Source organism: Chrysemys picta, chromosome 7, assembly GCF_011386835.1.
Source record: "Chrysemys picta bellii isolate R12L10 chromosome 7, ASM1138683v2, whole genome shotgun sequence".
NCBI lineage: Eukaryota > Metazoa > Chordata > Testudines > Emydidae > Chrysemys > Chrysemys picta.
The window spans coordinates 71391777-71415980 of record NC_088797.1 but is presented as its reverse complement, the minus strand read 5'-3'; the positions used below and the strand labels follow the sequence as shown (position 1 = coordinate 71415980).

Below are 24204 nucleotides of genomic sequence, written 5' to 3'. Positions count from 1 at the left end.
CTGCCTTATTTCTTTCCCTTCCAATTTTTCTTCCTTGCCCTCTGTGTAATAAGAATTTGGCTTAGCTGACCAAGACTGGAGCTTCTGCAACATTGCTTTGACCTTGTGAGCAGCAAGGCATATAAAAGCAATGCCCAAAACAGCCTGATGCTGGTACAAGTTTGCTGGATATCAGAATGGCTGACAAGCCACTGCTGGGTCAGTGCTTCTCCAGCAGCGAGAAAGTCAGCACCAAAGACAGGAGCTGGATTTTCTATCTTTGCTGTCCTTTTCTGTGCCCTTTTCCGTGTCTTGTTGTGCCCTCAAGGAAATGGGTATGGACTGTAACAACTACTCAAGAACATCTCAACCCACTTCTTCTCTTTGCCCTAAAAAGGAAAGTTAGTACCATCTTTAATGCCATCAAAAATATCAAATTGGGGTTTTCCTTATAAAAACTCTCCAGCTAAAGGAAAACAAAACGGGGCTATTGTTAAAAATGAATCTTTAGTTAAAACATATGAAATGGTAAGTATTAACTATTTCCCCTTTATTTTAATAAAATGTTAAAGAGATTTTTAATGGCTGTTTTTATAATGGGAGTCAGCCAGACATAACTTGATGCAACCCCCCAGACCACACTTGACTGTTTAATATTGTAACTGTGAAGAAGGGTTTTGGGAATAATCTTATCCCTTGTTGTGGCAAAGACATTTTTTTCAACACAACAGCATCAAGATCAAGTAATCACTCATTGCTTTGAAAATCCTGGCCCAGTATCTCTCTCATTGACTTCACTCCTGTCAGTAAAAGAGAAACTATCCACAGGTTGTGATTCTCAGTAATAACCACAGCAACATCGGCTTTTAGCTTTTAATTGTGAAAACTTACAACTAGAACAAACCCCTCACTTCATCAGTTTTAAAAATACATCAGTGTTCACCATCACGACAGCAGTGATGGGTGACCCAGCCCCATCTAGCAAAGACCCATTACTGTAGTGTCCATCCCATCTCATTGGATGCTCCCTCTCGGAAGTTCAAGTTAATCAAACTGAACCCCCAGGAGATCCCCGTACTTCATGCCAAGCCTTGCAAACCAAAATTTTGAGACTGCCCCATTCCCACACTTCTAAGTGTTTCCATTCTTTCATTCAGAAATGACAAAGCTCATCTAGCACATTTGTAAAGTGTGTGCACAAACCATTCATAATTTTCAGGCAGTAATTTAAATGTAATTTAATTTAATACTGGCGGATCTATCCTTCTTCCAATGCTCTCCCTTTCCTCCACACAAGACTGTACTGCTTACCCTCCACCACTAAATCCCTTTGGCCCACTTATGCCTCGTGAACTTTTATCCCATTTTGGCCCAGTGGGTTCCACTTTTTCCAGCGGGACCTTGTGTCCCCATCAACCCTTTCAATCTAAGGGGCTGAATGAAAAGAAAGACAAAAATAGAGCAAGTGAGTAACTTAATTTTCCAGTCGTGTCAGCGTTAGCAGTTGCTGTCATAACTGCAGATGGGCACAGACTATAACACTATATACTCAACTCTGGGGGAAGTTCAGACCCTGGTGCTAATCCAAAATTCATGGCTTGATCCAATTACCCTAATGGACTCAAATTGGAATACCAGCTCTGAATGCCTGCAAATGGCATAGAAGTTTGATGTGGACTTGGCATGTTTCTTAATCAAAATATTAACAAATGCATTTCGCTAAAATTCCAGAATTGCTTCCAAATGTGTATACGTGTGGGTCAACTACCTAGCAGCATACCTCCATTGATTTTTTAGTTTATCAATCATTGATTTCAATGGCACTATCCTTATTTATAGCAGCTGGGGATCTGACACAAAACATTTTTGTAAAGTCCATTCATGGGCAATATATACATGCATGTGTGACTAATTTGGCAAATCCATATTCATGCACATCACTCTAATTGTGTAAGTAATCCCAATTGACTTCAAACTCCTTCCTTTTGACCTCAGTCGGACTACTCACATGACAAAGGAGCACTCCCTTAAGTAAGTGTTTGCAAGATCAAGCTCTGCCTTTCTGGAGCCTGATAATTCTACATGGCTGTCAGGAAGGAAGTGCCTTATTGAAAGGACTTTAGAGTTATTCAGTGGAATTCACCTCACAGAGCAGATGGAATTATAAGGTTCTTTTAACTTCTATATGTGCAACACAACAGTTGTGCTTGCATGAATAGGTTGGAAACACAGAGAAAGGTTTATAGGGGAAAGTAACAATTGCTGCCTGTGTGCTGAAAATCATGTAACCTTTGAACCCTATTGCTAAGGGTAAAAGAGATTGGTTTCTCACTAAACAATGAGTCCTAGGTATTGTGATCCTTTACTATCACAATTTTAACTATTTTATTTGATTTCAGTGTGCCCTGAACTTATTGAAAAAGTCTGGGATGGGGATAACTCCTCTGTTCAAACTGCTGCCCTGATGCTAAACAAGGGGTCACATGATTGTAACATGTGTAACTCCCACTTGGGGGTGGGAGAGACAAAAGACTAACCCATTCTCCCCCCATCCTCTGCTGGAGCAATAGTGAGGTTTCTACAGGGTGGGATATGGATGAGCAGTCCACTTGACCAATGACAAGCCAGGGCTGCACAGCCCCAGAAAAATAACTGGGGACAAGGCAGCCTGATTTTACACACAGAAAGTGTTTAGAGTTTGGAAGTGGGGAGAGAGAAAGCACTGGTGGGGAGGCCCTGATAAACTCCTACTCCCCCTCAAAGGGGTTGATGTTTCTCAAATACTCTGGCTATAGGGATCAGGTGGCTTCAGCACCCCTGTGACTAGATTCAGAGAGCGAGAGATCATGATATCGGGCCTGGCACTGGCCACCAATACCCAGCCAAATCCCCAGGACGATTCCAAATAGGGAGCCGAGGTGGAGGCAGGAGAAAACTCTGCCCCATCCAGGAGTGAAGATAAAGTAAGGTAACTTTTGTTTATGCCAGCCAACACCACAGCAGTGCAACACTCCAACCTGAGACACATGTCTCTTGCCGTACCATCCACATTGGGAGTGTGTTGTGGGGGAGCTGGGGCTGGAGGAAATTCAGAGTGTTAGGATGTGGGCAAATGGCTTATTTATAAATGTTGAATAGTTATTAGTTAACCTTAACCCGTTTCTCTTGTTTTTGTTTCTTTTCATTCAGTTTACGTTTAGTGCTTTCCATGTGTTCTACAATTGTCTGCCTTCAGACATAATCTACAGCCTTACTGCATACAGTACAGAACAGCACATTACCATCAGTGTGAAATTTGTCCTTGCCAAACTCAGTGACATGGTTTTTAGGGGCGATTTTTAAAGTTTTCAGCATCTGTTTATAACTTTAATTACTCATGTCTGGAAGCTGAAGTGAAATTTGAGATGCATTAATACATGAACCCCTATATGCCACTGAATAACCTCTATATGCCGGAAGCAGTTTATTGGAGTATATTTAGCTATGTAAATTTAAAGTGCATTCAAAAATCAACCACAAGAAGGGGAGGTTGCACACATTGAATAAGCGACACCGGTACTTTCAGTAAAAATGTAGTTAATGTATGTTTTTATTTTTTCACAAAATGTAAAAACTAAAGATTCTCTGTAAAAACATAAATTCCATGTTTTTCCTCAGCAAACAGCTTTCTAGGAACCCTGAATATTACTGCTTTCTCAAGGGCAGCAGCCCTGTATGTCTGACATGGTGAAGCGTCACTGACAGTGGAGGCAGAAGGTGCCAACAAAAAAAATCCAGAACCCGACCTGCATGATGAGATGGGAGAAGTTGCTACAAATATTAGTGATACCAAGCCCCAGGGAGAGAAAAGGGAGTAGGTTTAAGCCACACCTCGGAGAGTGGTTATGGATGGAGGCAATCAAACACAATCAGTTCACAACTTCTTACTCAGCCTGTTAGCAATGAGTTCAGTGCCACCTAGGGGGTGAAGCTGAAATGCAAGATGAGAAGCACTTGGCTTTCTGACTGGAGCAAAGGAAGCTGCTTACAGCCAGTCCTTTATAGTAACAAGAATCCCCAGTAACCCTACAGATGGACAGCCTAAGTGTTCTCATGCTGAGAAGGCTTGTGGGAGACTCATAGATAATGGATTATTCACCAGAGCTGAAAGCAAGGAGCAGCATTGCCCTGATACAGCACTCAAAGTGCTGGATGCCACCAGAATACCCAGGGAGGTAATAGCACCAGAAGGATCACCATCCCGGAGACAGCGATTTAGGAGGTGGTGAGTGTTGCGCCTGTGAGCATTGCACCTACAGATTTTAGTGCCAAAGCTACAGTCTTTCCCAGCACAGAAAGATTTGAAGCCAGGGAGTGTTCCTCTTTCACCCATGACTGACAGCTGGGGCCAGCTTGTGGGATATCTTGTGGAGAAGCGTGGCTCACCCTCCTGGATGGCAGCCACTGTAAGAGACTGAAGATATTTTCAGAGAAGTTGCTCATGCTTTTGGACGAAGAGGATTTTGAAAGTTGGATTGACCAGGCCACCGAAGTGGTCCCAGAGTGGCAATGCAGAAAAGATGGGGAGAGAGGATAGCAGAAAGCCATAGGGTCCTCAGAACCAGCAACTCTGGTGCCATGTACATTCCTAGTTGCCTTAGAGAGTACATATGGAACCACAGAGTAGTGAAGACCTGTACTTCTGGTTCAGGGATCTTAAATGACATCAGGAAGAAAAAATGCCTGAGTTCCTGATGAGATTTCAGCAGTTACTCGTGAGAGTAACTCTGAAGAAGGGTATCCAGCTGAAGAGGGTGAACCAAGCCCAAATTACCCAGGTGTCCAGGGGCACTCTCTTTGCTGACATCATATTCCTCAACCTACACGTGAACCACCCACCTTCCTGGCCCTATTTAAGGAAGTCAGAGAAGAAGAGAATAGGGAGGCAGTGAAGAAGGACCCTGTATTGCAGGCCAAAGCAGTAGCTCCCAAAAGTCCAGGAGAAGGAGTTAATCCTAGAGAAAAGGAAGGTAGCCATCCCTCATAGCTACTCTAACACTTGCAAATCATGTAGCTATGCCCCCAGAAAAGCAGAGATCACCACCTCCTACTGGGGGCAACAATCCTGTGATGTATTTGAAATGTGGGGAAATTGGGCATAAAGTTAGAAGACATCCTCAACTCAGGAACACAAGAGACTTCATTTGAAAGCTCCTACAACGTTGAGTGAATCAAGGAAACACCAGAGGGGATCAGTGAAGGAGTGTACTGCATACCGACTGAAGAACTACTCCTGCAGGGTTAATCTATCTGAGGCAATGACTACCCCAGAAAAGTAGCTGCCTAAAGACCTGGTAGGACCTGCCTCAGAAATTACAGTGAAGGTGGAAGGATACATCTTGGACAGGGTACTCTAAGTAATCATTATTTTCAGCTCCCTATCCGACAAGCTACTGATGTGGCACAGGTACATGCTTAGCCTAAGAGCTCAAGATAGAGTATATGCTCTATACAACTTTTCATCTCTTTCTTTTAATTAGATATTTTTAGATTTTTAAAAAGATTCTATTAAGTATAATTGTGACAAATGCAGCTTCATCTGTCAAGAATTTCTATTTTATATAGAGGGAACTATCGGGAAACACAGATATTATCTCTAAGTTTGGGACTCAGTGAGATACTGACTTTGACTTCAGACTAACCACATTATCCAGAAAAGACATTCATGGAGTCTTAATTTGGCCTGAGACGTCATGAGCTATTTATACCTATTAAGTCAGCTGAATACAGCATCTTTTTGTATTGCAACATAAATTTGAGAAACACAGTCCTCTTCAAATGTGCAAAAGCAGAATTTGATGCACAGTTGGGTGTTGGGACAGCAGAAGGCAATCCAGTCTGTCTGTACTGGGAAAAGGAAGAGTCTTATGAAGATATCAAAAGGAGTTTCTCAGACAGGACAGAGGTTATTAGGGCTCAAATATTACAGTAATGGGTCATTTAAGCACCTTCCTCCTTTCATATCATTCATTTTGTTTTGAGAAGATTTTCTTTGTTTCTAATGAATCTGATTTTACTGAAGTTCCTTGTCATCTGAGACTGTTTGGGGAAATTCATGCAGTCTGTCATCTAATTCCATGTAAACCCTTCACACCTGAAAATACAGTGCGTACAATAGTTCACTGGCAAAAAATCAAGCAACGAACAGTACAAAAATGCGGTGGCCTATATTCCTCCAGGTCATTATACATTTCAACAAACAGATCCAAGTTTTAACACAAATATATATCCTGAAATAATTCCAAGCACAGAATACTTCTTAAAGTCAAATATAAGCTCTTTGGGGCTAGGTTTTCCTAGTGTTTGTACAGCTCCTTGCACAATTGAAGTCTGACCTAGAATGGAGTGGCTCTGGAGTACACCCACAGAAAAAAATAAATAATAAATGTTAACCAAGCAAGAGAATGCACTGCCAAGCATATTCATTAGGCATACAGGTGACCTCTTAGGGGCCAATCAGAACAATGTCAAGTCTGTCTTGTATTTCCTAGGAGACTAATCCATTAATGTATGTTTCTGCATGGGGTTGCATCTACTTATTTGGATTTTATCAGACTCAGTACATGAAGGAAAACTGCTTTCTACTTGAACTAACATTGTTTAGCACAGAAAGCAGAATCTGATGATTTTGTTTTAAACTTTGATATCCTATATACCTGCAAAGCCCCTTTAAAAATGACAGATATTTGATTCTAACACACTACAGCATGTGTCTCTTCCATCAAGTGAAGCAAAGGCAATATGACAGGTGGTTTAAAATTCACACACAATTAGCCGTTTCTCTCCACAGGATTTGTCATTCCACTTTCCGCTTGAATAGACTTCTACACAGTCCTCAACACCTTTGTCATTATTTGGTTCACCTGTTTGCCAGTTGGAATAAACAATGTTTTCTCCATTTAGATACTTGAAACGACCCTCTGTCTGAATATCATTTATCCCAAGAAACACTGGTTTGTTGTACAAAACAACTATCTGCTGGATGGCAGCATTCTCGGCGGCATTCCGAGGAGAAGCAAGCTGGCCTCCAGCTTGGGAACACCTTTGTTTCAGACTGTCAAAGTTGCCTTCATAGCCACTGGTCATGAATATCTTTTCACCGACAATTCTGCCATTCGGGAACATTATAACTAGAAAACAAAGAGATATCTCCACATTAGGCCTCTAGCGAAGTATGATTTGGTGAAGTCAACAGATTTATGGGGCTAGGTGGCAGAAATCAGTTAAAGTCCATTGATTTCAATGGAGTTATATCACTTTACACCAGCTGATGATCTGAACCATGGAGTCCATCACTGAAGTATAGTGATCCTTATTGCTACATGCTAAATTACAGACTAAACCCCCTTTCATCCAAAGCCCACAGATTCTATCCCTAAGGTCCGAATCCTAGAACCACTGAAATATTCAAAGAGAGGCATTTTCTGTGAGAGCGCCAAGATTTTGGAATTCACTCCTCACCTCTTGGCCTGAATTAGCTTCTATCTGTTCTGATCTTTAGGACTTGCTGCAAATCCCAATCATTTTTTCCAGCACAGCTCACTGTGTGTTATAACCAGAAGACCTCCACCCACCCATCTCCCCCTGACATTCTCCCCCTTAGTATCCCATTAACATCTGGATATTTCAGCATCTCACCCTGATGTCCTTATGTTTCCTTTTATATCTTCATGTTTCTATCAGAACTGGAACTTTGCCACAATATGGTGACAAAGGCTATTCCTTCTGGATTTCTGGCAGAACCAACATTGGAAATACTAAAATGTGACAATGAAAAATTATTCTCACAGTATTTCCAGACAGGACCAAAATTTGACCCGGTTTGCCAGGACCAGAATTTCTCGAAGCCTGCTCTGGTGAGATTTCCAATCCAGCTTTTGCAGACTTGAGATGTTTGGCTACACATTCAGGTTTTAGGTGTTTATCCAAACTGAACTCTGAACCTTTGGAGGTTTCCCCATCACTATCCTGGGATGTGTTCATTACAAGATATATTAAGAGCATCCGTTAAATACGCTGGCTATATTTTTAACTAGTCACATCTAGCTAGGAGAGCAACCTACATTAAATGTAAGTCAGCATGATAAGGGCAGTACTTAGCAGCCAATGCATACAAATCTTGGAGCATATTGCTGTCTCAGGAGCTCTTCAGAAGATAGGAAGAAAGCATTGAAAAGTTTTACAGCCTGTAATTTAGCATCTTCTTTGCAGAGCTGAAAGTACATAGACATTCATCTGGGCCAGCGGTGCTCTGTGAGGGTTTGTATGCACTTGATGCACAGTCTTAGGCGTCAGTCTAAATCAAGCCTACGGCACATATTAGAACATCAGACTGCTATAATTTGTCTTAGACAGTGTTCCGACATTCAGCTTTCATTTACTAAATGTAACATCTTGATTGCTCTTGCTGGTAGAATGGCATTATCACAAATTAATATCACTTCAGGACAGTACCACATGATGCCAAACTCCTGCTTCCACCATGACAACCCACAAGCTTTGCATTCATTGGTGAACGGACTGAAAATGCACAGGTAACGAAGTCCTAATGCCAGAATGCATCAATTTAATTTTCCAGATAAATGTTATCTTACAGCTCTTTTAATAATCTCCTCACACCCTTGTGAGCCCAGTTTTTCTCTTTATTTTTGCTAAGTTTCTCAACTATTTTTTGCTGGGTGGGCCAGATGTTAGTACAGAAGTTATCTTGGGGACACCGATTCTCCCATTTGTAATGGCTCACACTGCCTCCCTGCCATTATTAGTCACATGGGCCTCCTCCACTCCTATGTGACAGCATAAAATCCCTGCACCAGCTACAGCAATTGCTAACATTAGGCAAGTGTTTTATGCCTATTTTGCTGTTCTGAATGAGATTTAGCAGCTGGAAATAAAAGGGAGGAGCCAGCACCATGTGACAAGTCAACTCTCTACAAACCACCAGCAGCTGCTGCATGGACTTCTGTTTCAGAAATGGAGATTACCTACCTGTAACTGGAGGTTAGTTAAAGGTGTGGTCCCTATCTGTATTCCATATGAGGGTATGCATGTGCACCATGAATCTGAGACTGGAAAAATCTTGCAAGAAGTGTCCTTTGGTACCGTTGTGCCCTGGAGTTCCTTGTATACAGTAGCAAGGGTTTAAGGGGAGGTGTGGACTGATTGTTTCTCTGCTTTCTCCTCTACTGAGAATCCAGTCATAATCCAAACGAGAGGGGAAAGAGGGCAGGTAGTGGAACACACTGATCATTTGGTCAGTTGTTCAAGGGTGACCTGGTAAATACTGAGATTGAAGTCCCATAGTGGTGTCAGATTCACTACCTCGGAGGGTCCTAGTAAGACTCTTCAGGAATCTAATTGTTATTGGGTGGGTAAAAACAGAGTAACTCTCTCCCCAAGGCTGGAAGATATTGACTGCTGCTAGGTGGGCTCCCAGATAGCTAATGGAAAAGACCCGATGTCTTGAGAGTGAGGAGGTAGTTAAAAAAGCAGGAAAACCTACTGTCTCTGGCCACAACTAGTTTTGTTCTGCCAAGGTAGAGAAATCCCTCCATTTAACTAGAGAACATTTCTGATGGAGTCTTTTCAATTGTGATTAAGAACAGTTTGAAAAGCCTCCGAAGAACAATGCTCTAGGTCCGGCACCCATACAAATACCAGGCCATGAGGTGAAGAGAGACCAAGCTGGGATGGCTGATCCCATCATTCTCCTAAATTAGCAGATCTGGGAAGGGCTAAATGCTAATGAAAGGATGGACTGACATTTGCTGGAGGTCCAGAAACCAGAATTGCCTAGGCCAGCTGGGTGCCAGCAGGTGCCGACTTTGCAGCTTGTTAGTCAGAGCTCAATTTGGATTCCTTCCTGTGGGACAAGATCTGGAAGGGGATCTGGTCCAGTGTTAGTGAGAGTGCCCCTTATTCTCATGAAAGGCCCTAGATAATGGGTCCTTGGACTTAACAGTTTTGGCCTCTGTTCTGGAGCTCATGATTAGAGAGGAAATGGTCGTGGACTGAGGCCAACCTACTGGGGGTAAGGGTGGGGGCGTGTCTCTGCCTGGTTCTGACTAGGGTCTCATGGCTTTCTCCATGAGCTACTTCCTCAGTCAAAACTCTCATCTATCTCAGGATCAGGGAGAGAAGGAACTGCGGATTGGTGCTTGGTGGAGATGAGTCTCCCTAAGGCAGTATGAGCTGCCAATGGGATGCAGCCTTGAAAAAGGCTAATGCAGTTCTAGGATGCATCAGGCAAGGTATTTCCAGTAAGGACGGTCAAGTGTTAGTACCGTTATACAAAGCATTGGTGAGACCTCATCTGGAATACTGTGTGCAATTCTGGTCTCCCATGGTTAAGAAAGATGAATTCATACTGGAAAAGGTGCAAAGACGGGTTAGCTGGATGATCAGATGTATGGAAAACCTTCCTTAGGGGAGGAGAATCAAAGAGTTTGGCTTGTTTAGCCAAACCAAACAATGGCTGAGGGGAGATATGATAGCGCTCTATAAATACATCAGAGGGATAAATAACAGGGAATGAGAGGAGTTATTTAAGATAAACGCCAATGTGGACACAAGAACAAATGGATATAAACTGGCCATCAACAAGGTAAGGCTTGAAATTAGATGAAGGTTCTAAGCATCAGAGAAGTGAAGTTCTGGAACAGCCTTCCAAGGGGAGCAGTGGAGCCGAAAAAACTAACGGATTCAAAACTGAGCTTGATAAGTTTATGGAGGGGATGATATGCTGAGACTGCCTATAATGGCATATAGACGATCTGCTAGCAGAAAATATCTCCAATGGCTGGGGGTGGGACACTAGAAGGGGAGGGTTCTGAGTAACTACAGAGAATTCTTTCCAAGGTGTCTGGCTCAGTGGGTCTAACTGATCGTCATATTTGGGGATGGAAAGGAATTTCCCACCGGGTCAGATTGGCACAGACCCTGGGGTTTTTCTCCCTTCCTCTGCAGCCTAGGGCATGGGTCACTTACAGGCTTAAACTAGAGTAAGTGGCAGATTCACTGTAACTTGAAGTCTTTACATCATGATTTGACGACTTCAGTAACTCAGCCAGATGTTAGGCGTCTATTTCAGAAATGGGTGAGTTTCCGTGGCCTGCAATGTGCAGGAGGTCAGACTAGATGATCCTGATGATCCCCTCTGGCCTTAAAGGCTATGAATAGGATCCTACCAAATTCACAGTCATGAAAAATGCAGCACACTGAAATCTCCCCCTGTGAAATCTGGTGTTTTGTGTGCTTTTACTGTATTCTATACTTTTACCGTATACTACACAGATTTCACAGGGGAGACCAGCGTTTCTCAAATTGGGGGTCCTAACCCAAAACGGAGTTGCAGGGGGGTGACCAGGTTAATTTAGGAAGGGTTGTAGCATTGCTACCCTTACTTCTGCGCTGTCTTCAGAGCTGGGTGGCTAGAGAGTGGCGGCTGGTGGCCAGATGCTCAGCTCTGAAGGCAGCACCCTGCCAGCAGCAGCACAGAAGCAAGGATGGCAATACCATACCATGTCATCCTTACTTCAGCACTGCTACCTTCAGAGCTGGGTGGTCGGAGAGTGACAGCTGCTGACTGGTGCCCAGCTCTGCAGGCAGCAGCGCAGAAGGGTGGCAATACCATACCATGCCATCCTTATTTCTGTGCTGCTGCTGCTGGTGGGCTCCCAGCCAGCAGCCACTGCTCTCCAGCTGCCCAGCTCTGAAGGCAGCGCGGCCGCCTGCAGAAGCGCAGAAGTAAGGGTAACAGTACCGCAACCCCCCTTCCCCCCATGGCTGCCCAGAGGATTCAGTGGGCCTGGGGCAAAGCAATTTTGAGTGACCCTTCCTTAAAAAAAAAGTTGCAATACTATAGAATACTGTATTCTCAGGGCCCCTGCAGAGCCCAGGGCAAATGGGCCACTTGCCCCCCCCTCTTGGTGGCCCTGCCCCTCCCCCCCACAATAACCTTGTGACCCCTCCCACAACTCCTTTTTGGGTCAGGATCCCTACAACACCTTGAACTTTCAGAGTTAAATACCTGAAATCATGAAATTTATGATTTTTTAAATGCTATGACCGTGAAATTGACCAAAATGGACAGTGAATTTGGTAGAGCCCTATCTATGAGTCAAGGCAGCACTGGTGCTCATCACTGACCAAGAAGGAGAACACGCAGGATAGACACTTGTTAAACTCCAGAACTCTAGGCATGGCCCTTCTCCCAAGGGGGAGAAACAGGAAGGGTCCCAAAGGCAGGGAAAACTAATCTACACTAACTATAAAGAGACTATTTAAAATGCCAGACTAACAACTGTCTACAATTATATTTACAGACTGTGCAAAGATATCATCAGACACAGAGGACTCCAACTCTGGCCATGCAGTGGTAAGAAGGAACTGGAGAGGCAGGTCAGTCTGAATTGCCCCTTATAGTCTTGGTATGGAGCACAAGGAGCTCCAGAGCACAGACACAGCTGAACAGACATTACTGACAAGATTTTCAGGTCTCAGGCGCATGATGCACATCTGAGGTGTGGACTACACATAGGGCTCAGCACTCGAAGAAAAACTCCTAGTATAAATGGTCTCAGGCTAGCCAAACACACACTGGTGGATACAATTAGCAAACACATGATTTGCAGAGGATTCTAGTTTTTGGAGTTAAATTACTAGAGCTGGACAGAGAAAGGTTTCCCCAGAGGATTTCATTAATTTAAATGTTGGCTCCACTCTGATTCAGAACAAAACCTCAACATTTCCAAATTCTCCCCAAAGGGGAATGGAGGCCAGGCTCAGGAGGTAGTCAGCCTGGCGGGCTGCCCCTGAGCTGTGGACGCAGGAAGCCCTACGCAGCACAGCTCCAGGGCAGCCCACCATGGGAATCCAGGCGGCCGAGGAGCCAGGAGCTTGGCGCTTAGGACCCCAAGTGCTTCCAAGCTCCCGACTCCCTGTGACTCCACCACGGGGGTTGCTGAGGAGCCAGGTAGGTGAGCTGGCAGGAAACTAGGCAGGTTTGGTTCTATCAGAACTTCATTGAAAAGTAACAAGTTTTTGATTCCAATGAAAGAAGGTTTCACTGGAATATTTCAGACCAACTCTATTAATTACCTTGGCAGTAGGCCTGGCCTATATACAAAGATCCACCAGTTTAACTAAAGGTGTATTTTTAAACCAGTTTAGTTAAATGAGTGTAGACACTCTTCATTTGATTTAAAGCTGGCTTAGTCAGCTCTATTTGATTCCTTGATGATTTAAACTTAAATTGATATAATCCAGTGTATAATCAATTTGAGAGTGTTCACACAGGAGTTTTCACCAGTTTAACTAAGTCGAATCCAGTTTAATGAAAGTGGCACACCTTTTATGCGAAGAACAGCCCTTTTCCACATAGGGCCTGATCTTGTGAGGAGACCAGTACTTACAGAGAGATGCTCAGTGTCTGTAACTGGATTCAGTGAGATCTGAGGGTACTTGGGATCACCCCAGAGAATTCATCTCTCATTGGATTGGGCCTTTGTACTGTCTTTGGGGCAGAGAATGTGCTCTGCTCTATATTTTATAAAGTATCACATAAGTCTGAGGCATTGTATAATTCATTAATAATGAAAATGAACAAAACCACTGTTTAATGCATCAGACTACAAATCAGAAGGCTTAAAAGAGATCAGAGGTAAAATTGTGTTGAAAGGCAGCATCCTACTACAGCATCATCTTACCTTGTTTGTACTTGGAGAAGCTGCTTTGCAGAGCTCTCAGCTGCCCTTCCAAAGTACTTACTTGTCTTTTAAGGAGATTGATCTCTGAATGAAGAAAGTTGCATTAATCTTAATGTTAAAAGAAATAAGTAATACAGATAAATAACAGCAGACCTGTAGTTTCTACTCTACAGATGTCTTGGTTATGATCTAAATCGCTATATGTCCAGGTTATAGATCTAAACCTGGATTGCCTAGCTTTTTTATGGGATAAGAATTACACAGGATGTGTGGATGTGTCTATCCATTACCTGAAGGAAAGATTGCATCATTTCTACCTACTCCTTCTCTTTAAGGACAGGCCTGGACTAAACATCGTTACACTATCCACACGTATAGTGCTTGGGGACCAAAGTCTGTAGGTATATCACTTTCTGAGATCTGGTCTACAATACCACAGTAAATGGATCTAACTCGTGCAACTTCAGTTATGTGAATAATGTAACTGAAGTCGACATAGTTAGATTCACTTACCGCGGTGGCTACACAGCTTGTGTCAATGGGAGAGCATCTCCTGTCGACTTCCCTCACGCTTCTCAGGGAGGTGGAGTACACAAATTGATGGGAGAGTACTCTCCCATTGATTTAGCATGTCTTTACCAGACCCGCTGAATTGACACTCACTGCATCGATTCTTGCAGCATTACCGATCTACCGGTAAGTGTAGACATGGCCTGAGTGCCCAGACTGGTCGTCCTGGGCTACATAATGCTAAAAATGCTTTCTCCACTGCTACTATATCACTGAGATGTGTCATTTTACACTCAGTAAACAATTAGGTGGAGTTGGAGGAGGGTGTTTTGAAGTTGTAGATGGGCGGGGTGGGAGGGCACTTCTAAATGGTACCCTAGGGACGGTTCACAACATTGTTATGAGCTTGGACATGCTGGTTTTACTTTATCTACATATGAGGTATTATCTAGATCTCAATCTATTTATCTAGATAATATACATACACACATACAAACGCTCTGTAACAGACAATCTGCATCCTGGGATAGTGCAATATTTTGATTCTCTCATTACTCTCAGCATGATTTCTTTTTAGTAAGCTACCAAAAGTGATATCCAACGTCCACCCTTGGGTTAATGTCTGTGTTAGAGGGGTAGAAAATAATGGATAATTAAGCTCTAGTGAAGCGTTTTATCATTTGGTCTAAAGTAAGAAGCTCCTTGCCCCTCCCCCTTCACTCTAGGGATTAAAATAATCTATAGTGAGCTATATCCACAAATATACTGGAGTCCTCATGAAAATTTCAAGGTATTTTTTCTCGATCAGAAAAGAGCCAGAAAGGAAGCAGTACAATTTTTAAAATTATTTTTGAAAATATAAATTCATCATACATAGGAAGATTTTGTGATTACTAGAATGGGTTTACTACTCTGATTTTTATGATTTGAAATCTTCGCTCCATTATGTAAACAGGAGTTTTGTCATTGACTCAGTGGGACCAGGATTCTATCCATGAAACAGATGGCTGCTATATAATTTATAAAATACTACTGATTAATCTTATATTTCATAGCGATATTTTGATCTTTATTTTAGGTAATGTCTTGCATTTTGCTGGTGAACCAGTTTTACATAATGTAAATTATGAACATGTAAATTGAATATACATTGGTAGAGAGAGAAAATCTCTCCTCATACATTTTTCCCCAGATGGGGCTTACTTGAGCCCACTTGTGGATGAGGGGTAGAAAGTGGTCCAAAATTCATTAGCACACACCAACAGAGAAAACTCTTAAGTCCCTTCCCCAGCAAACAAACAAACCCCATTGCTTTACGTACCTGATAGTCCACTGTCTCCCTTTGTTCCTTTTTCACCTACTGAACCTTTATCACCTTTTAGCCCAGGAGAACCAATTTGCCCTTTGGGACCCTGTAAACCTGAGCTTCCTTGTAACCCTATTGTTAGAGCAAGTCAAACAGATACAAAGAGAACAAGTTAATCTGCAGATAGTTTTCTAATTTCATATATAAAATAATGGGCATTTACACAACGTCTTTCCTCTAAAAATCTCATAATATTTTACCAACAATCAATCAATTTAGCCTTGATGCTGTCTTCGAACTAAGCAAATAAAGTAACTGAGATCCAGAGAGGCAACCCTATTGGCCGAGGTCACATAGTGAAACAGTAGCAGGGCAAGGTATAGAACCCAGGTGTCCTGACACGCAATACACTGCTCTAATAAATGGATAACCGTGCTCTCACATATTTTTATTTATTTGAACACGGGCTGAGATCCAGGGATCCCTGAGTTCTAATAAAAGCTCTAATGCTAATGTTGGACAAATTACAACTTCCACAGGTTGTGCCCCAGTTTCTTCATTTGTAAAATATGGATAATCACACACCTTCAGAAGTGATTAATATTTGTAAAGCACTTTGAAAACGCAAAGCACTATATCACTATTAAGAATTATAATTACAGTAGTGACATATATGCTCTTTGCCGTTTGCTTGATGTTACACTGCCTGAGCAACAATTGCACAGAGAAATGTGAAGAGTGCATCTAATAATGGTAGACGTAACTCCACCATCTAATACCCATTAAATCTAAATGATGAATATCAGATTACTTAGGAATACTAAAGCAATTTTATTAAGACTTACATAATTCTGACATCATGTAGCAATTGCAGGTAAATACAAATAGAAGTTCTGTTAAGATTTAGCAATTCATGTACTGTGGGGTGATGAAACTAGTTTAGATAAGATATGTCCTTATTTGAACTTAAATTAAGGATTGGTTTACTGTCAGGAAAGTTAGTTTAACTTTCTGGGAATGCTTATTTTTGTACTCCTAACTACACTAAGGGCTTGTCTACATGGGGAAATTGACCAATAAAGCTACAGTGCAATATATCTATTCCACTATTATTATGCCGGCCAATTTCCCTGTGTAGTAAAGCCCTAACTGGCATTGGTTAAACATGGAAACATTGAAATACTGAAATTCTGGAAAAAAAGCAAGCTATTTACTCAGTAGTTTTCAATCGGTTAGAACTAAGAATTCCATGAATTTCATTAGAGAGGCTGTATTTCCAAGAGCTGAGTCCTGATTTCTAGGGCAAAGGAGATTTGGTTATGCTTCAGATAAGTGTACAGCCTTTGGCTTTGTATTTAACTAAATGGAATCTTGAACCCTTTCAACTTGTGTCCGTCACTATCTCCTAAGTCTACGGGACAAGTTCTCGGCCAGGGTAAATGGAGGCAATGGAGCTGTGGAAATTTGCAGCAGAAGAGAAATTGTTAAATTGGAAGCAATCTTTGCAATGCAGAATTCAAGCCTGTCTACATCACTTACCTCTGTCTCCTTTGTCTCCTTTTGCTCCCTTTTCACCTACTGAACCTTTGTCCCCTTTTGGCCCAGGGGAGCCTGCGATTCCTTTCTGGCCCTGCGAACCTGTAGTTCCTGGCAGGCCTAGGGAGTGATGAAGGGAATGAGATGTACAAACCCAGCAATTTTATTCTCAGTGAGTCTCCTGATGGGAATAATTCTGGGCTTTGCCGGTTACTTGATGATAGACTGAGTGAATGCACAGGGAGACTTGAGGAGTGTGTGGATTTTGAAATCTAGCACCATCATGTTACAGATTATAAATATCAGAGGGAAAATTCCTACTGCTTTTTGGTGCACAGTCAAACTATCCCATCCCAGCTAGATGATTCAATTGCGACTTGTATAATTCCCACATCATATAGAAATTAGAGAAAGTTAAAGAAAATTGCACATATCCAAGTGCACAATAACCCACAATATCTATTTTTGAATACTGTACAGCACCATTAGATTGGAAAGAATCACTGAAGTGCACAATACAGTCTAATGACACCACTTACCTCTCTCCCCTTTTACTCCTTTTTCACCTGTTGAACCTTTATCCCCTTTTGGCCCAGAAGGGCCTGCACTGCCTGGGTTACCCTTCAGACCTGGGACACCTTGTAATCCTGATGAAACAGGGTGAAAGGGAAATGCATGAAATGTTTATTTATATCATAACCCTATTAAAACGACTGTCCCTGCTTGGAAAGATCCATTCTTTTTTTAATAATGCCTGACTGGTTGCAACTTTGTGTATGGGCAACAAATTGAGATGAACAAGTTGAGAGTGATGACCGGAATGTGATAACATACAATCAGTAGCCAATTCAATAATCAAAATTAGATTGCTCTTTTTGGTGCAAAATCCTTGACCCACTCATTTTTTCCAAGGAAAGGGAGTTCTGTTTGAAATTAGAGAATTATGACAAAGGTAAAATCTGTTTTAAAGAGTTCTGTTCATCTGAATTCTGAGTATGCAAAGTCATTTTTATTCATTTTTAAAAATGCTATAAACTAAAAATATGAAAGCCCTGTTTGGTAGGACCCATATGAAATGTTTGCAGTGAAACAATACAAAACTCATTTGATATCCTCTCTGAAGATGAACACAAAACTAAGACCACTGAAAAGTTCAATAAATTTCACATGTACCTAGATTAATACAGAATGAACACGCCGTAGCCTCATTTATAATTTTGTCTGAAAATCATGTGAAATTTGCAATTTTGTTACAAAACTGGTTGAAATTGAAAGTAAAATATTTTTGGATGAGAAGGTACAAGGATCAAGGCTAGATAAATGCTTTGTTCAAATTCCTGTGAAGCTAAGCCACTGGTCTTTACACAGTTTTACTATAAGGCCCAAACTAAGCCCTACATTCAAATTTTATGGTATAGGCTCATCTCTACTATCAGGAGATTTTCTCTATCTCCTGGGGCAGTATAGGATTGTTCCAATACTGTATACATACATATATTTGGATATTTAACCTAAATTTACTTTTGTTCAGTTTTTATCCCAATAGTAGTAGTTATAACCCCATAGATCATGTATTTTAGTACTCGAAGGTCCACCATTAAGATTAATTTAGTTGGAGTAAACATGTTTACTTTCAGTTCTGCTTAATTTCAGTTCTTTTAAGATTTTTTCAGATGGTTAATGGCTAGTGATCACATTAACCTTCCCAATCAAAATCATCATAGCTCTTACCTCTATCTCCAATATCTCCTTTTGTGCCTTTTTCTCCTGGTGAGCCCTTTCCTCCTACTTGTCCAGCAGGACCCATCTTTCCTGGGGGACCTTGTGACCCTTTTAATCCCTGTAATCCTAGTGTTGGGTCAAAAGAAAAATAATAGATTTAAAAAAAGAAAAAACTGAGTGAGCTGCAAGAGATTTGCATATAAATAGAATAAGGTCAAGATGGTTTAATGATTTATTTAAGATTAAAATAACTGTGGTAGCAAATGGAAGACGCATGTTGAAAAGGGTGCTCACCCTGGGGTAAGAGTGAACATATGTAACAGAAATCAATATTGTGTGAATCAAAGAAGAGAATATTCTCCTGTGGGTTTAATTAATCACTGCTCTAGACCTGAGGAAATATCGCTAGGAAGTATTGGTTTAATATTCTTGCACGTAACACTCACCAATCCGTGCCCACTTTTATTTATGAATTAATGAAATTTGTGTTTTTATTCACAAAAAGTGGTGGTAGAGGAGAGCAAAACCATTCCAAATACCACCATGAATATATATTTGCAAGAGCATTCACAATGCAAAGGCTCCTGTGACTATTCTGAACAGCTCTTTTAATTATTCACACAATAGATTCGATAAACAATTAAGAATGTTCAAGGATAATTTGTGGATAAAAAGAGGGGAGGAACTGTGATTTTTGTTTACAAAACTGAAGCCATTCATGCAGGGATGGAAAAGAAAAGCAGGGGACTTACAGGAATAAACAAGCCATGCAAATAATACCAAATACTCAGAGATGAGTCTGCAAATAAAACTTCACAAAACTGGTCAGTGAGCAATTGCAAAAAAATGAACCAATGTACAAAAACGATTAACAGTTTGTAGACAACGTACAAAAAGGAATAAGGACTAAATTGTTCAGATACATTATTCACAATGAATAATATGACAGGTTCTTTTAGGTACCTATTGTAAATTAATTAATTCCCTTTTTATAATTTGTAACCAAATGCAATATTATTGAATGAGAAAGTAATCCTTCAATGTAAACCTCAATATGGGAAACCTTTGTTAGTCCTGTAAGCCAGTTTTTTCTTCTAGCGTCTATTCTGGGATTTGTATTAGGAATTAAGTAATTGTGCAAACCTCAGAGAAATACCCTACAACATATCTTGATGGAGCTCTTGCTAAACAAAATTGATCTGAGGTAAGAGGCAGGTAAAAAGGGAAGTGTTTTTATTGTAGCGAAGTTATTTTAAATATTCAGTGTAAATAAGACTTCTCTGAAAAGAAATACCACAGTCAAATTCTCTGCTTTATTTTACTGTGGGAACACTCACTCACCCAAAAGAGTATTTACCCATGTGAGTGGTCCCACTGAAGTCCAAGGGTTCACTGAAGTGAATCTAGTCCCAATTGAGTGTTTACATTCAGCATGCATATTTTGCCTTGTTTGACCCTCTGTCCTCCTCAAACTTCTGGATATTTTTGGGAAAGAAAATTTAGACAATTTTCACAGGTTTTTTTTTTTAAACCAACACAGAGCTAGTCTACATAGTTTGGTTTCTTAAAAATCTGGGGAAAATTGCATTTTAAAAATCTGTTTCTGAGCCATGTCTAGCAGTAACAACTTTCAATCACTACCAACCCAAGCCAGATATCAAATTGGTGATCCAGAGATTAAAGGTTCTACAGCACTTCATCTACCCCAGAGGCATCCAGTCCTATATAGTAAGAGGTTTCATTCTGAATATGAACAATACTGTCAGCTCTATCCCAGCCTTCAGTAATTACCAGTAGGAACATAAGGACCTTCAGGTTTTACATACCGTATGATTAGCTGCATCTTTTTGTACAAGCTTTGCAGAGCTAAATGGTTTCTAGGAAGCATCTTTTAAATGAGTAATGGTTGAAAAATAATACCAGACAGACGTGTGAATAGTAAGCATAACATTAGGAAGTAAATACTTCTATACCTTGACTTCCCTTTTCTCCTTTAGGGCCTTCTTTCCCATCTCTTCCATCTCTGCCTGGTAATCCGTTCTGAGCAGGTCCACATACAACTACTGCACATGCATTTGGATCCCATTTTTGAACACTCTGGCTTGGATTTGCAGTGGATGTTTTCAACAGGGATATTCCCAGAGCAAAAGTGATCAGTGTTGGAAGCAGCAGCATTTTTCAGGTGTCTGACTTATTGAAAAAAATCACAGAGTTACCCTAAGAGCATTTTCACTCCATGTAATCAGTTTATATTTCGTAGTGAAAACTGATTAAACAAAGAAATGCTCAATGCCTACATTCTAGTTCATTTATCTTGGTTTGTCATTATTTTACATAAAGCATCAGTGCTCATGGAAAACACTTTATTAAATTCTGGACAGATCTTAAAGAAACTTTTTTTAAAGTTTGTCCTTTGTTAAATTATTCACCATGCAAAACCAGAATGAACTAAATTTAAGTCCCATCGTGCCATCCACTATTTAAGTGTTTGCAAACACTTGAGACCTGATCCTGTTCCTTATCCCATGTGGACGGGCACCTATGTGGTTCCCCACTGCAGCCAATGGGGCTGCAGGTAGGTGCAGAGGTCCTCCTGTGCAGAATACATCTGCTGGAGCAGGCCATAATTCTTAAGATTTAAGTGAGCTGAGCAACTGTTTTTCTAGAGAGTGAACTGGGTAGAGCCCTGCTCAGGTGCACTGTGCATGCTGGGGAAGTGGGCACATGGGCTGGACAGGATTGCTGTCCTTGTAATTCAGGACACAACTGCAGTCCTGGTCACACAAATGTTGATGTGGGCAGAGGCTGCTTTGGAGGATTTAGGAAAGGGTCAGAGTCATGACTCTTTCCCCCACATCAGCCAGCAAAAAGGGTTCTAAGGAGCACAAGCTGCACCCTGTTCAAAGGTCGCTCAGTGACTATAGTTCTCCTGTGGTCCTGCATCAATTGTGCCTGCTGGAACATAATGGCCCCAAGAATCTCCTGCTGAGCCACTACCCTTTAAACAGGCTGGGCCAAAAAATGACAATTGGGCCCTTAAGATCCGGGGATTGATGGTTAACGTAGTGGATTTCTCCCTTTTTGCTAAATACCCAGTTACAGAAAAATATCAGAAGAGATCAAAGGTTTGATTTGTTCAGAAAGGCACTGCACTAAAAGCCAGCTGATAAACTCGGTGTATTTTAGTAATTGGCAGCCAAGAAATTAACATACCAGAATTTGCTTCTACTGTACATACATTTCACACAAGCATGAAAAGGGTTAACTAAGCACTGACAAGTTTCTCTGAAACGATTAAAATCAAACCTAGAAGTACACCATCTGTTAATAAGCAAGAGATGCATTACTCAAATTCATTTAATACAATGCCACCTGCTATATTAAATTTCAACCTCATATATTGTAGAAGTATTCAGACAGTCACATAATATTCCATAAATAATATTTTAAAATAAACTCAAAATATAAAGTTTGCTACATGCTGAATGCAACTTAATCATTAAAGGACAGAATTAAAAGTAACAGCATTGATGATATCCAGTCACTTACTCTGTAATTTCTGGTGCTCTACAGAAGCATTACAGGAATGCTTTAATAAGAGTTCAACCCTCCATTTATATGGTATGCATTGAGTAACATGACATCCGGTTTCTCAGCCATATCACATTCCAGTAAACAGGAGTTTTAGTTTTGCTAAAGAACATTTCAACATTCTAGTTTATCTTGAAACGTTGGCGATAGTGAAGGCCAGGTACAAGAAAGGGATTTCCCACTAATGCAAACCAAAGGGAAGTTGGAACAGATCTGGCCTAAGAGACTGCAGGACATGATCCAAGCCCATACACTAATCTGACCTCTCTTATATTTGGCAATCTTGGAAAAAGTGTGTGCAGTTTATAGCTCACAGTTTAAGCCTGTGCAAACTGCACATGCTGGGCATGATCAAAAGGCCAAGGAAGTTGACAGGCTGTGGATCAGGGTCATACAGGGGATAACCTGGATCTCACTAAATTTAGCAGTGTGACGGGGGCCTCTACTCACTGTGGGATGGCACCACCTCCTGACTGTTCTGGGGATTAGCTCTGTGCAGCCAATGCCCCTTCCATCTCTTTCTGCTCTGTGGCCCCCCTCTTGCTCCAGGAACTGCAGCATCCTCTTCATGACTTGGCCCTCTGTCCAGGTCACTCTGTGCTTTCCCCTTCTGGGGCAGATGTGCATCAAATTTCCTGTTCATTAGCAGTCTCAGGAACTCCCCCCATTCACTGACCCAGGTGCCACTCCTTCAGTGGCTGGCAGGGGAGCCTGGGCAGTAGCACAGCTGAGGGGGAGCGGCCACTCCCACTGAGCAGAAAAGTGGCGTCTTTTTAATTTTTACTGACCCGGGTCTTCGGTAGCACTTTTACTCACCTGGCAGCGCTCTGGGTCTTTGGCAGCACTTCGGTGGCGGGTCCTTCAGCCACTCCGGGACAATCAGGGTTTTTCTTTTTTTTCTTTTTTTCTTTTTTCTTCGCGGAAGGTGGCACCTTTTTTTGTGTGTTCGCTCCCCCTGCTGCTAAAACCTGGCTTCGCCACTGAACCTGGGCCCACCCTCTACTCTGGGTTCTGGCTCAGGGACCTGCTACACAGCAGCCAAGGCCTATTCCTTCCTGTGCCTTGCTGCCTTTCCCTAAGCCCCTTTTTGCTCTGAGTTCTGGGGTTTTATAAAGGCCCCTCCTCTTCCTTCACAGGTCAGCTTTCTCCCAGTTAGCTCCTTCATTGGCTGCTTAACTGGCTGATTGGGCCCACCTGACCTAATTCACCCTTGTCAGGGTCAGTGCAGGGAGTACACCTGTCACAAGCAGTAAAGGCAACATCTAAAATTTACACAGAAAGGAAAGGATCTAAATATTCTCTGCAATATACTGAGCTCAAATAGCCTTCTTTTCAATAAATGGTATATATCAGAGCTCTTCTCGAACCATGCATTTTTGTCTCTAGCAAATGGACACTATGCAAGCAATTTTCCACTGCATATTTTCAAGAAGTAATGCCCTCCTTATTTCTGGGGATGTCCCAGTTGGTTGAGAAGATATAAAAACTCTCTGGACCCTTCAGCCATTTCTGGAATCAAACAACTGTGTCTGCAATGACACAGACCAAGGGTATGTCTACACTACGAAATTAGGTCGAATTTGTAGAAGTCAGTTTTTTACAAATCATTTTTATACAATCGATTCTATGTGTCCCCACACAAAATGCTCTAAGTGCATTAAGTTGGCGGACTGCATCCACAGTACCGAGGCTAGCATCGACTTGCGGAGTGTTGCACTGTGGGTAGCTATCCCACAGTTCCCGCAGTCGCTGCCACCCATTGGAATTCTGGGTTGAGATCCCAATGCCTGATGGGTCAAAAACAGTGTTGTGGGT

At 41.6% G+C, this 24204-nt stretch overlaps 1 protein-coding gene across 3 annotated transcripts; it reads right to left on the bottom strand.

The window, feature by feature from the left end:
* Positions 1 to 3550: 3550 nt before the first annotated feature.
* Positions 3551 to 23468, bottom strand: LOC101935648 (pulmonary surfactant-associated protein D-like). 3 transcript variants are annotated; one of them, XM_065551779.1, is made up of 8 exons: positions 23206 to 23468; positions 20772 to 20984; positions 18808 to 18924; positions 17616 to 17723; positions 17080 to 17196; positions 15556 to 15672; positions 13725 to 13808; positions 3551 to 7148 (listed from the first exon to the last, which is right to left on the bottom strand). In XM_065551779.1, the coding sequence occupies exons 2-8, from the start codon at positions 20971 to 20973 to the stop codon at positions 6772 to 6774; spliced, it is 1122 nt and encodes a 373-aa protein (XP_065407851.1). In that variant the 5' UTR covers positions 20974 to 20984; positions 23206 to 23468; the 3' UTR covers positions 3551 to 6771. The 3 variants fall into 3 exon arrangements, with proteins under 3 accessions (XP_065407851.1, XP_065407849.1, XP_065407850.1); XM_065551777.1 differs by lacking the exon at positions 23206 to 23468 and adding an exon at positions 22348 to 22505; XM_065551778.1 differs by lacking the exon at positions 23206 to 23468 and adding an exon at positions 22348 to 22482 and having other exon boundaries at positions 20772 to 20988.
* Between the last annotated feature and the right edge of the window lie 736 nt (positions 23469 to 24204).